The sequence below is a fragment of the Martes martes genome (assembly GCF_963455335.1).
Source record: "Martes martes genome assembly, chromosome: 8".
Taxonomy (NCBI): Eukaryota; Metazoa; Chordata; class Mammalia; order Carnivora; family Mustelidae; genus Martes; species Martes martes.
The window spans coordinates 84,972,294-84,986,930 of record NC_137895.1 but is presented as its reverse complement, the minus strand read 5'-3'; the positions used below and the strand labels follow the sequence as shown (position 1 = coordinate 84,986,930).

General features: G+C 43.2%; 1 protein-coding gene across 1 annotated transcript in view; it reads right to left on the bottom strand.

The window, feature by feature from the left end:
- Nucleotides 1-14,637, bottom strand: part of SPATS2 (spermatogenesis associated serine rich 2) — a 143,958-nt gene continuing 129,321 nt past the window's right edge. The window contains exons 9-13 of the mRNA XM_080811051.1: nt 10,566-10,624; nt 6,491-6,600; nt 3,710-3,812; nt 2,311-2,525; nt 1-1,262 (exon numbers count right to left, since the gene is read on the bottom strand). Coding sequence (XP_080667177.1) covers nt 951-1,262; nt 2,311-2,525; nt 3,710-3,812; nt 6,491-6,600; nt 10,566-10,624 — 799 coding nt within the window. The 3' untranslated portion in view covers nt 1-950. The remainder of the gene's footprint in view (nt 1,263-2,310; nt 2,526-3,709; nt 3,813-6,490; nt 6,601-10,565; nt 10,625-14,637) is intronic.

Here is a 14,637-nt window from a genome sequence, read left to right as displayed (position 1 = left end):
GCCATGAAACAAAGGTGGGAACATTCACGCAGTTGTTTTTATTTATTCATCTATAAAGACCGCGGCAATTTTTTGATGGGTAACACCTCAGATCAACATTAATTATATTGCTATAAATGTGGTTGAGGATCAGAAGAGGATTCGGGGAAAAAAGGGAGAACAATAACAACAAAAGTCTTCAAACATTGAAACAAGGAAATAGTTTTTTTTTCCTTTAATTAAACACTACTCTCCTGTAGGCTTCCCTAGACTGGTCTGCAGTCTAAAGAGATAGGAAAACAAGGCTCTGGGCATTCTGAAGCGACCGCAGGTTAAGCTACGATGCCAAGTGGGAGACTGAAACCCTGATCTGGGGGCCTATCTCAGGCATGCTCTGGGAGCACAGGCAGATTCTCAAACGTTTTCTAGTGTTCCTTCCTTTTCACCAATTCAGTATCCCCTTCTCTGGCTAATTCAGTGCTGGACACAATTCCCTCCCTGCCTTTCCTGGTTATACTGTCGTGTAGGGGGCACCTGATAGCAATGTGCAGCTTCTGCTGAGCCTGGAGAAGCAGCCGGACTAGTTCTGACCCACCTCCTCCTCCTGAGAGCCTGAACAGGAGGGAGGTACAGAGGAAAGCCTCTTGGGCGACTGAAAGGTCTGGTGCACCAGGAAGGGCACTGCTGACCCTGGGGAAACCTGGGCATCAGTGGCCTGTGAGTCCGGGTGGAAATGACCAATCAGAATCAATCCATATCATTGGGAAAGGTCAAGGGAAAAAAACAGCTTCCCCTTCAAAAATAGTAAAGGGAAAACGAGGAGAGAAAAAACCAAAAATATTTAGAATGGCATAAAAAGTGATATGCGTAAACTTCTTTTTGTTATTACATCTAACTATAAGTTTCCTAACAAGTCCAGTTACCAAGTTGAATTGTGTGGGATAGAGGAGAGAGGCCAACCGGAACTGCCCTCAAGAGTTCACAGCCCCAAGCTGAGAGGTCCTAGGTTTGCGCTGGGGGAGCCCCTTCTTGAATGAGGGCTTCGGTAGGCTGGGCTCCATGCTGGCTCCAGTTCCATTGGTCCCTGCAGAGGGGGCCTGGCCCCGTTCACTAACGTTTCCTGATGCCTGGGATGTAGCGCTCTGGTACCTGGAACCAGATGAATACCAGGAACTATTTCTGTAACGACCCACACTGTCATGTCGCCCTTGGTTCATGGCATCATTGGACTTTTGGCCTTGTGGCCTGTGGCCTTGTCCTCCTCGTCTGTTTCCCGGCAATACCTGAGGATAAAAGAATACAATGTTCAAAGCACTGTGGCATTATGGCACCCTGTTCCAGTTCAGCTTACAGGAATATTCTGAAAGCCTAAATTGTGGTATCCCACGCTCGGGACTCCGTTATCTCTCAAGACTCCCAGAATTGTGTCAGCCGATCCGACCTAGTGCCTACCCCAGAATTAAGAAGTCCTTCACTACTTCTGCCCCACCTTCCACCCCTAGGCTCTCCACTGGAGAGGAGTTCACTTTTCTTTAGCTAGGCACAAGAAGAAAGCTAAGAAGGAAGAAAGAACATTCTCTGGGCTGTTCCAACCCTCAACTGGGCAAGCATCTTATCACATGGCTAAACTCTGTGGATCACAAGCCATTTGTAAAGATAACGAACATCTGGAAAAATAAAATAAACATCATTGTAATCTGCTTTGCTATGTATCATCAGCCATAGATTAAATCCCGCCGCTGTGACATTCAGGCCATCTTTCACGTTACAACCCAGAAGGCTTGCAGCACGGGGTTTTATTTTCGTCCTCCGCTTCCAACATAATCCCAGTTCTGCACAGCACTGTCTTGGATGGCTCTGGTATACATTCTTCAAACCAGGAAAAGAAACTACAGATCATGCTTCAACTTCCTGGTGCTGGCCCCCCATGCCACTAGGTTCATGCCGTCTCCCGGAGCTACTCCACACGGGGGCTTCTAGAAAGCTGCTGCAGGCGCCCTCTGCTGAGCCTGCCACTACGCTGTGCCTCCACCTCGAGATGGGGGCACGGCTCCCAGGTGACTAATTACCAGGCAATCCTACCTACAAAAGCTAGGACGGATGCCAACTTCAGAAAGTCAGCCGTCTTGGCAACAGGAGATCTAAGCTAGCTGGTGGTTTGGAACAGACGTACCAAATGCTTTCTCTGGAACTAAATGGGGCTGGAGGGATTCAAAATAGGTGTGGAATGGGCATCAAAAGAGGAAGGTAATGGACTGAGCTGTCAGCATTCGAACAGCGGCAATCCGGTAAGTTTTCTCCGTCACTGGCTCCGCGGGGCTGCTGGGTTACCTCTCGATGAGGCTGGTAGGGCCGGCCGCCGGAGCTGACTGGGGCTGCGGGAGTCTCTCCTGGTGCCGAGTTTTTCTTGTTAGCGCTTGTAAGGCTGGAAGCAGAGGCACAGGTGGAAGAGGAAGCAGCAGAGGCATCACATGGGCCACTCAAGGATACAGATGTCACTGAGCTACACCGGGATCTGGTTGAATAGCTGTTCTTTGGGTGGGACACTGAACGAAAACATGAGAAGTATGTCATCATATGACGGAAGAGCATGATGGGTAAGGCTTTCCCTATTTCACTGTTTCACAATAAGCAACTTAAGATAAAGAACTGTCTACCTGAGCGGTTGTAAAGGTAAGCTTATAAAATCTGTAACAGGAAGCAAAATGTCCCTTCTGCTCTCTTCTTCCACTCCTTCCAAATCCCCATTGCTTTGGGTTGTTTTTTTTCTTTTTTCCAAGTTTTTATTTAAATTCCAGTTAGTGAATCCCCACTGCTTTGTAAAGGAACTCGCAGAGACAGGAGAACAGTGTAAGAGCGGAGTAATCGTTCCCCCACCAACTAATGACTTCTCAGCGTTTCCTACTAAACTCCTGGCTACGGCTCCAGCAGCTGACTAAGCCTAGGAACAATAGTATGGGCCATATGTTCAGTTTCCTATGCAGGAACATTCTCAAGTACTGACTTCACAAAGAAAGAAAAAAGGTAAATAGAAAGCTAAATCCTTTTTTAAAAAAATTTGTATGACGCAAGATATAATCAAGATTAAACATGAACAGAACTAGTCTTTATAACAAAAATGTATCTTCCCAAGGTTCTTTCTACAAAAATAACCCCAAATTCAAAATACCAATGTATCTGAGATATATGAACATTTTCACTTCAAATTTTGTCAGAATTCAATGACTTAAAACTACCTCTTACATTTTTTTGTCTTGGTTTTAAGCCCGGATTGATGCTGAGTTCACAATCACAGCTCTAGGTTCAACCTTTCACTTTATACTGACACAGAAAGAACAAAGGAGCTGAGTTCAGTGTTTGACTGATGTGTCCCTATAAGTTCTCAAGTTAGGGGAGGGCTCCCTGTCCCCTTACAGCCATTATTTAAGCACTATTATCTCCATTTGTGAGAGGAGTGAAATGATGCCTTAGAGGTTAATGTAAAGGCAATGATTCAAATTTGGTCTGACTCCAGAGCCCCAAAACACTGCAAATTTAGGGAGCTGGAAAACCCATCTTCTGAGTCAAAGACTCTGCATCTGGTGATTTCAGAATTACTTTTCCCAAAAACAAGCAAACAAAAACATAAGAGGCACTAAAGACAAATCAGTGGAGAAGCCACAACTTTAGTCTCTATGAGTAGGGTCTCCCCATCAGCATAGCCAGCGCCCAGAATCCCGTACCATCTTACCTTGTCCAAATGACTCAATGTCCTTCTTTAGGGTCTCTACATCACAGGTGAACCGGGCTACTCGTCCCAAATCCTCATCGTATTTGCGCTCACTGACAAAGTGCTGGAGAAAGGACAAAGGAAAGCTTCCAGGTGAGACAAGCGGAAACCGCAGCTTGCCATACAGAGATGAAACAGAATTATTTCCTGCTGCCTTCTTTTTACTGCTTCAAATTTTTGCAAAATGGCCATCATGTTACCTATGCTGGGTGACTGATGAAATCCAGTCACTTTCTTAAGGCCCAAAGAGAAATCTGTTCTTTATGAAATGCTCTGGGATGGCCAAAACCCATTAGGTATAATCAAGAGAGATAAATTGTAGAGCTAGAAGAAAAAGTTCATAGTGGAGAGGGCCATCTTTCCACTGCTGGCTACTCTCCACACTGTTCCATTTTATACAGAGGTGGAGACAGCAGAAATGCTCCTAAGTTACAACAGGGATCCCGTGTAAATAGATGGCTTGGTGTTCTGTAATAGGAACTTCCTTAGGAAACCCACTTCAGCCCTTTATGAAGTAGGATTTGTTATAGTCCTCAAAATAGGGACCACTTCCTGAGACGGAAAATCACTCAGGTAAAAAGACAACCCTGCAAATGAGAAGGGTTTGTGCTGCAAGTAATTTAATCCTTTAAAGCAGTCGAAGCTGAGAAGTAACCAAGCCCTTGGACCAAAACTAACCAGAGACTGTGCGACTAGAAACACGTCAGGAGTAAAGCGCTTCTGGGGTTACCCTTCAGTAAATAATCTCCAAAGTAGCCTGGGATCCTCCCCCCCACCCCCAGATGAAAAGGAAGACAAAAAGACAAGTTAAGGGCCTAGATATAATTTACAAGAACTGAATTCCTCAGAGCAGCCCTCTAGCAGGTGGTCTAATTCAATTTTGGATAGTCAAGAGCTATAACCAAATGCATCAGAATCCTTGGGATGGATCTAGAAGCAATAGATGGGAAAGAAGACATCAAAATTCCCTCTGAGCCTTGAAGTCCTCAGGCTTCAGAGTACACTGTGGCTTAGAAAACACCATGAACCTCTGACATAAAGCCTTCAGACATGGAATATCAGTTGGAGAGTAATTTCTGAAACAAATTCTAGGGTTTGTTGAGCCAGAGACATAACAGGAATGACGGAAATAAAATGATCTGGAAATAAGGCATTTAAATTGCACAGCACCCACTTCGGTACACTGAAAACGTGGAGAGAAACAGATCCTTAGTCAGCCTGCAGAAATATTTCTAGCATCTTTTTAACCACGTGGGAAGGAGAACAGATGAAGCCTGTGAGAGCCAGAACTCTCATCTAATTCCAAAGGGGTTTCCGGCTTCTCCCAGATAGTTGAATGAGACTGACTGGCATCAATGTGAAGATGACTTTTTATAATTTTTAGTAATATAGTTCTAGTTAATCAGAAACGGTAATTTCATCTGGGTGTCGTTTTGCTATTTTACCCCAACAGAGTCTAAGGGGGAAGGAGTGAAAGACTGGGTCAGGATGGTGACAAGGATACCTGGAAGGACTTAGAGGATCTTCCACCTGTTTTTACTTTACAAAGACTGTGAAACAGCCTCTGCAGCAAGTCCTCCTTGTAAAGATGGCGGGAAATCTCATGGGTTCTGAGCAGAGGTGACGGGCTCAGGAGGGATAGCCGATTCCCCTTGTTCCCACAGCTCACAGGTTATGAGCAATCATTTAGAATGCCAGTGTCTACGACTCCCCACGAACACCTCAACCTCTTGCAGGTTTCTACCCTTAGTCTCAGAAACACTGTTCTTTGTTTAAGAATTTAAAATGTATGATTGCTGAACCTAGGTCATTGTTCTAAACAGATTACAATAAAAGCAACATCTCAAACTGCTCACTTTGCTCTTATAAAATCAGAATTAACCAACCATTTAAATATTTACTAAATACCTACTATGTGCCAAGGCACTATGCTAGGCACTAGAGACGCGCCAGTTCCTGCCATTGTAAAGTTTGCCATTTGGGTGGGGAGACAGATCAGTCAAATGAACGCTAAATGGTAACTACGCTAGGATGACACAAAAGAGGGAAATGACAGGGAAGTCAGGAAGCATGAGTGGGTCATGAGTTATCTGTGTGCTGGGAGTGGGTAGGGGGTGTGTTTTGTACAGGTCGAAAAGCACATACAGTAGTCCTCTAGCAGAAGGAAACAGAGTATGTTTGTGGGAAGGAGAAGCTAAGATGGCCAGAGTATAGAGAACAAGGCAGGGTGTGGTGTGAATGAGATGGTGGCAGAGCCAGACCCTGCAGAGCCCACTGGCCATGTTAAGGATTACAGTCTCTATCCTAAAAGCAATGGAAGGTTTGAAGCAGGTTACTATGGTGCAGGAGGGCTGGGAAGGTGGGGGGCAGTGGCAAAGTGGAGGGGTGGAATCAGTTAAGAGGCCATGACAGAAGTCCAAATGAGAGATAACAGTGGCTTGACCATGACGGTGGTGGTGGAGATGAGGAGAAAAGGTCAGAGCTGAGATTTAGTAGGAGGGCAAATGGACAGCGTCTGTTGATAGATTTAATGTGGGAAAGGAGAAATGTCCTAAGGTTTTCAGCTTGGACATCTAGATAGATGACAGAACCGCTTGCAGAGAAAGGGAACATGGAAGAGGGCCAGGTTTGAGAAGGGAAGATCTTGAGTTCAATAGATTAGATATGGCCATGAATTATGGAGATCTGCTGCTTCAGTCCCTGAGGGTAAGAAGAAAGGCAGAAAAGAGAAGGAAGTTTTACCTTGATATCAGCTCTGAGCTCAACCAATTGCTCCTCTGACATTCGAACAGCCACATCAGTCATCTTCTTTAGAAGTTCAGCTTTCTTTTGTCGGCTGAGCAAAATTTCCACTGTGGAGAAAAAGAGAGTAGGACTCTTATGTTCTGCTAAATAGGATAAAGAAGAATTGGAAATATGGGCCTTGCAGTATGTATTTGGACAGCCAAAGGCTTAGCTGCCCACCCATCCAGAAAATGAAAATACCAAAGGTCCAGTTCCCACCTTCTTGAGGGACTCTGAAGGCAGTTAAATGGTAAACACTTTTTATGAATCATAAAGACTCATAAATCATTTGTCATTTCTCTTTCTCTTCTTCCCAGTTGAAAAAATACTCTTTTTATCAAGAAACATATGAATTAAAACAGAAATATGTACCCAGGGTAAAAAACTTCACTAGAATAAATGGGTGTAAGATGAAAAGAAAAAGGGTCCTTCCTACTTCTGACTTTGTAGTTCCCTTCCCAATAGAAAGCAGAGTTAACAATCTCTTGGCATCTTTCCAAAGGTATTCTGTGCACACACAGCAAATCTCTGTCCCTTTCTCCCCTCTTCACGAATGGGAGTACACATACACATGACCCTCTTCTCTACCTTAGCTATTTTTACTTAACGTATCTCAAAGTTCATTCGCTATTAATACACTGGATCTCCATCCCTGGTTACCAGCCACACTGCAGTCTCCTCTGTGGCTACACTATCATTATTTTTTTTTTTAAAGATTTTATTTATGTATTTGACAGACAGAGATCACAAGTAGGCAGAGAGAGGAGGAAGCAGGCTCCCTGCTGAGTAGAGAGCCCGATGCGGGGCTCAATCCCAGGACCCTGGGATCATGACCCGAGCCGAAGGCAGAGGCTTTAACCCACTGAGCCACCCAGGCGTCCCTACACTATCATTATTCACCAAGTCCCCTGATGGTGGATATTTAGATTGTCTACAGCCTCATAAGAAGTATATTCTTCGGCATGATCCCGGATACAGAACTCAGATATGGCCATGGAAGACGAGAGACAACATGGGGGAAAATCTCTCAGAGTAGAGAACCAGAGGCTACAGAGGACATGAGCCAAAGAAACCCTCCAAGGAAGCAGAACTAGGCGCTGCCATATGAACCAAGGAACTTTCCCTATGAGAAGGGCAGGGGCTCTACTATAATTATCCTCTTCTTTCTCTATCTGTATAACATTGGAGGAGGGGGCATTTAACTTCTAACTTATGGGACCCCAGACCACAACATGCCATATCCAGACCAGCTGAAAGATGTGAAATTACCCAGCAGTCCTGGACTTTCAGCTGAATATACGAACTAGATGAGTCTTTGGACGTGTTGCCATTGAGGATGAGGGGAGGGTGTCCCCATTTTTTAAAAAAGAAGGATGTCAGGTAGCTGAGGGGTGGACTGTAGCAAAGACTGTTAGCCACTGCATATCCATTCTCCTCTTCTTCCTACAGAAGTCTGGTGTTTTGGGTACCAATCTGCTTAAGTAAAAATCTACCTTTCTTGGCTTTGCTACAGGTAAGATAGTCATGTTATCCCATGACTCGGTTATGCTATCACATGGTTTGGTCACTGAGCTCTAAGCGGAAGTCACAGGGCGGGGTTTACAGGACAGCTCTTTGAAGGAGTCTTAGCCAGCAGGTAACATTTGGCCTCTCCTCAGCTGGAGCCTTAGGAGGTATCTCGAAAGATGGCTGGGTACAATGACAAAGAAGCCTCGGTCCCTCGTGTCATTTTGAAAATGTCCTGCCAGCCCTGATCCCTTACCTCCGGACCTTTCATTTCATGAGAGAAAAATAAATTCACATTTATTTAGGCCACTCTGTTGCGTGCCATCAAACTCAGTTCCTAACTGTTAAACATAGAATCCTGCAACCTACTTAGAAATTAGTCAGATTTATGTTAGAAAGTAAACAGAATTTTCCAAGAGCTACACCAGGTATTCCAGAGAGCTGAATGTCTTGAGCAATTTTACTGAGCCTAACTGCCGCTGTATGCCACCCATGGGGCGCCCCTACCCACCTACCTACAGGTGAACCTGTAAGAACACACTTTCCCAGGAAGTGAGGAATGTGTCTATAAAAGTTTCTTGACACCAAGGCCCAACAGTTACAAACGATCTACTTGATCTGGCTTCCAAGATAAAACCTGTCTTCCAGATTCACTTGCTTCTCAGCTCCCGGCATTCTAGGATTCTAGGACAAAAGCACAGATCTCAACATGAAGGAAATGTGTCAAGTCAAGATCTCCACACATATCAGAGGACGCAGTTACATAACTCAGGACCAGTCAGTTTTTCCAAAGGACTAGTTTCTTCATTTACCAAATGAAAACAAAAATAGGAAAACCGAATCACCTCATAAGGTTAATGTGAAGATCACAGATGAATGACAGAAAATCTCTAAACTGTGAAGTACTGTGAACATGCAAATTAATAAAACGATTATGTGTAAAAAAGAAAATGAAGCACCTTCTTGATAGTATCAGTAAATAATTACATTTAGTGACACTGAGAACCAGGATTTTCAGCATAAGAGAAAGGAGATACAGATGTACAACGATGAAGTAAAACTCTGTAGTTCTTAATTTGATAAGATTGGTCAAGAATTGATGATAATTGGGGCACCTGTGTGGCTCAATGGGTTGGGTGGCTGCCTTTGGCTCGGGTCATGATCCCGGGGTCCTGGAATCAAGCCCCGCATCGGGCTCCCCTCTTAGTGGGGAGCCTGCTTCTCCCTCTCCCTCTGCTGCTCCCCCTGCTTGTGTTCCCTTTCTTGCTGTGTCTCTTCAAATAAATAAATAAAATCTTAAAAAAAAAAGAGAGAGAGAATTGATGATAATTAGTTGAAACTGGATGATGGCAGTTAATTAGCCTCTCTATTTGAAATATGTTTGGAATTTTCTATAAAAGTTCTGTTTTTAAAAAGTACCTTCTCAAAAGTAAGGACTATGTCCTCTCACTAGTTTTACTCTGAAACTTCATCTTCAAAATAGAACACATAGGTACATGAATGGACCGAAATTGTCACATTTAGACATTTCAGGATATACCATTCAATTTAAATGAAATCTCACTTCCGAAAAACAGTGGAGAGTACCTGTTCAACATTTCAGGTCAAAATGGAACTCAGCTCCATGCCTCCCCTGGCCCATGATCATAAACACAAATGGTATAATTGTGAGTCATCATCTCAACCTATTTCCATTCTTACCAGTTTGAGAGCAGGTTAAAAGAAACAACCCTGCTAATTACAAATCTAGCATTCAACACATGAAGATAAAACCCGCTGCTGAAAAGCCTGGAATCAATGCCATCGTAGAAGCTGCAATTGACATTCCCTTCTCTCCATACAGCGTATACAGTGTATCTTTTACCTAACCTTTCAGAAATGACAAAAAAACCCCAGATCATCTGGTTCTTTGCTACAAAACCCCCCACAAATTACCCAAGATAGACTCTACTCTTCCAGAATCTTTCAGTAGGCTTTCAAGGAACCCTAGTCACGGTATCCTACAACGTCCTTTCATTGAATTCCCCGACCTAGTGACCACAGACGCTGAGTGAAGACTATTCAAAAACTGAGAAAACAAATTTCAGAGATTGGTAACCACAATAATGGTTACACTAATGTGTAGGGAACCTAGTGAGGTCACCTCTGATGAGGCCAAACATTTTTTGCCAAGTAGGAAAAAACCCCATAATCACTGGAAGCTAAAAACAAAATAAAACAAAGCCCAGGCACCTGCAAGGATACTTTTATTTTCCGAACTGAGGCTGTGGTGGCAGAAACCATGAAGCAGTCCCTCAGACACTGCGGTTTACATTCAAAATGCTGACATGCAAAAATATTAAAAAACAGTTTCTTGTAAAGTTGTTTCACCTGAAAGGATTCACATGACAGGGCAGTACAAGTGCTCGAGATAGTTTAAATACATACATAAACTCTTCTAGCGGCAATTAGATCAAGCTTTTGTTAAAAGAGGTGAAAGGCAGATGCCTACTAACTGGTAACAGCTTTAACTACAGATCAGTCTTACTTGCTTCGGCTTTCACTTTGTCCATTTCAGCAAGCAATGCCACTTCTCGATCCATTAAACTAGGAAAAGATGACAAAGGGAAAAAATGTTGGTTAGAAACTCAAACAGAAGTAGCACACTGTTAACAGTGGAGAGAGACTTAAGACTTTGTTCACTAAAAGCATACGACAAAGTAAACCCTGTGTGGACCGCATAAAAATTCTGTCTCGCCCTCAGCAAAAAATATTTTAAGGATTCCAATAAATAAACCTAATTTCCTTTTATTTCTATGGATTACAGTAAACGAGGAGGTGAAGGCCAAGAATGGAGAACCAGTAGGTGGCAGTAGCAAGCTACAGAACAATTCCCACTAAATTTGTGCTAAAGCAGAAGTCCTTATGGAAGGAAGTTCCTTATTTCCACATTCATGCTCAAATCTTTCTTATTTTGGTCTATAAAATTGGACAGCTTTGCTTCTAATACATTTTACAAGGCAATACCCCTTAGAGGGCATGGTAAATTTATTCACAATAAGGATCTGCATATTCCAACATTTTACCACAGTTACATCAAGTCACTGGCACTTTAGTCTATTTTTTTTAAAGTTTTTATTTAAATTGTGAGTTAACATACAGTGTAATATTTTTTTAAACTCAATTTCTTTTTTTTTAAAAGATTTTATTTATTTATTTGACAGAGAGAGTTCACAAGTAGGCAGAGAGGTAGGCAGAGAGGCAGGCAGACGGGGAGGGGGAAGCAGGCTCCCTGCTGAGCAGAGAGCCCAACGTGGGGCTCGATTCCAGGACCCTGAGATCATGACCTGAGCCGAAGGCAGAGGCTTTAACCCACTGAGCTACCCAGGCGCCCCCATACAGTGTAATATTAATTGCAGGTGTACAATATAGTGATTCAACACTTCCATACATCGGCCTGCGCTCATCCCAAGTATACTCCTTCATCCCCATCACCTACTGAGCTCCCCTCTCCCCCCGCCCTCTGGTAACCATCAGTTTGTCCTCTATAGTTAACAGTCTGTTTCTTGGTTTGCCTCTCTCTTGCTCTATTTTTTCCCTCTGCTCATTTGTTTTGTTTTTGGCGCTTTAGTCGTCAAAAGACAAAGTAATTAAAAGAACATATATACATTTTGCTGGCATCAGGTAAACATTTAAGAGTAATCCAGAAGAGAGGAAATTGAAGGTTTCTGGTAGGCTTTTTACAAAAAAAGAATATTAAATGGGTAATTTGTATCTTCTCCATTGCAAATATAAATGGTTTGCAGGCACATAAAGCTTCCTGTGTCCTTATAAAAGAGCCCACCACCTTCAACGTACAGAGAGGCAACAAGTCTGCCCTAGTCTTCAACCTCCTGATACCAAGTAATTTCCCTTACCATATCGGTTTATCAGTGGTGAAAAAAAAATCTAAAATTTTAATACCTTTGTAGACATGACATTTTCCAACTCTCTTTAAATTTGCTATTCATTCTTATTTCCCCTTTTGAATAGGACTACATCTATAGGGTTAATAAAAGTTGTACTCTTCTGATTGTGAAACTAATCACATACATACATAAACACACACACACATATAAACATATACATATATATATATGAATACTGATTCAATTTAATTCAGTATGTAGTAATGTTAGCACAAAGTAGTTAATACGGAGACTACAGTGTGAGGAATCCAAAAAAGGACAAGGTGCCATCATCCCCTCAAGGAGCAAAATCCTTTATAGTGAAGTGCCAGAGAACGTAGGTCTGATCACCATTACGCATGATGTTAATAAACAGACTTGTAATGAAACAAATTTGGTTGGCATATTAATCCAAAAGCCCCAGACTGGAGAGAAGAAGCAACCATTGTAGGGCAACAGTACTCTGCTAAGAAAGCATTTCCCACACCTCGGCAGTGTCTTGCTCCAAGAGCCCTAGCAGCATTGGGAATACCTAAAAGCGAAACAAAAGCACCACAGACAGGAGCTGCCAGGCCTCAATTTTGACACCACCTCTTTTCTGTTGCTGAATCACCTTAAGATGCAGACACTGTGTCCACCAGATGACAAATCTGTCTCTGGCAAAGCTTGTAAAATATTTATTAAAAGACTTCAGCAAACAAGTAAGCTTTTTGCAGCTTACAATCTTTATTATGAAAAAGCAGAATGTCATGTGATACGTTTAGCAGGAAAAAAGTTCTGCACCGTCACAGTCAGAATTTCTGTGGCAGTAGGAGCTAGGAAGTACATCGTGTGGGCTTTCTTTTTTTTCCCTTGCAGGAATGATGAGTATCCATTTAAATAAACTGTTTTCCAACTGACTCACTGGTGATTGTAAGAAATTCAGAGGCAGTTGCATGGATAGACATCCAACCTCACCATTAAAAAAAAGTTTAACTTTTTCATGCCAGAAGCCCCCCTCACTGAAAAGCAGTGGGCACTGCTATTCCGTGTTTGTCATTTGTAGTGTCTCGCCATCTACTGATCGCATGTACTGAGAGGTCCTGCGACAGCAGACAAGAATCAGACAGAGGAATCTACTCATTCATTGAGGCTGCTGGGACCCTGTCTCAGAAAAAAGCCTGATACAAATTCTAAGTTTCCTTAAATTTTTCACAAGTCTTTAAAATATAAAAATGAACAAATGTGAAAATATAAATACCCGACAGTTAGCTTTTCTGATTGTAACGTAAGTGTCTGAACTTAAGCTTTTGAGACTCCATTGCAAAGACATCTCAAATAAACAAGACTGCCGGCTACATACCACGGCCAGGCTGCCCCACACAGGAAGTCTCTCTTTTAGAAAGCCCTGAGTGACCCACAGAACTTGAGGGGCCCTACTTTTCCCTTCCCACCCTTTAATTCTTTTTTTTTTTTTTAAGATTTTTATTTATTTACTTGACAGACAGATCACAAGTAGGCAGAGAGGCAGGGAGAGAGAGAAGGGAGGAAGCAGGCTCCCCGCTGAGCAGAGAGCCGGATGTGATGCGGGGCTCCATCCCAGGACGCTGGGATCATGACCTGAGCAGAAGGCAGCAGCTTTAACCCACTGAGCCACCCAGGCACCCCCCCACCCTTTAATTCTTGCTCTGATGTTTTCAGTTCACCAAGAAAGAGTGAACCCACAAAACCTTAGGCAGCCCACTGTCAACGCCAATCTGTGCCCTGTTGAAGCACCCCTTATTCTGTGGCCTGGGGTGTGTTGTAAGTGATAAACCTTGGTTTTTTTCAAACTTCCCTGATGGCTGTTGCTGAGGTGTGTCTTGCGATCATAACCACCAGGGCTGATCCAGTCACAATATGAGCTCAAACACAGGCTCATCACAAGTAATGTGGGACCCAGGTGAGTGCTCCCCCTGCCCAGGCGCTCCCAGCTGATAGCATCACCACAGACTGAGACGGACACAAGACAACATAATAACACCTTTCTTGTTAAAATACATCACATGATGTACTGCAGTTGTGTAAAATGACCATGTGTTTAGGTCACCTATGCTAAAGCATTTAGAGGTGACATGTCATGATGCGTGCAACTTCCAAGAGTTTTCACCAAAACACAACACACACACACACACACACACACGCAGTACTATCCTTTCATCTTTTTTGTATCTTTAAAAGTTTTCATAATAAAAAGTTGGGAAGGGGGTGCCTGGGTGGCTCAGTCGGGTAGGTGGCTGCCTTCGACTCAGGTCATGATCCCAGGGTCCTGGGATTGAGCCCCTGTAGACTCCCTGCTCTGTGGGAAGCCTGCTTCTCTCTCTGCCTCTGTGGCTCCCCCATGCTTGTGCTTTCTCAATTGTGCTCTTTCAAATAAATAAATAAAATCTTTTTTTTTTTTTTAGATTTTTATTTATTTATTTGACAGAGAGAGAGATCACAAGTAGGCAGAGATGCAGGCAGAGAGAGAGAGAGAGAGAGGAGGAAGCAGGCTCCCTGCTGAACAGAGAGCCCGATTCGGGACTCGATCCCAGGACCCTAGGATTATGACCTGAGCTGAAGGCAGAGGCGTAACCCACTGAGCCACCCAGGTGCCCCAAATAAAATCTTTAAAAAAGAAAAATGTTGGGGAAATATGTGTATCACCAAACAGAG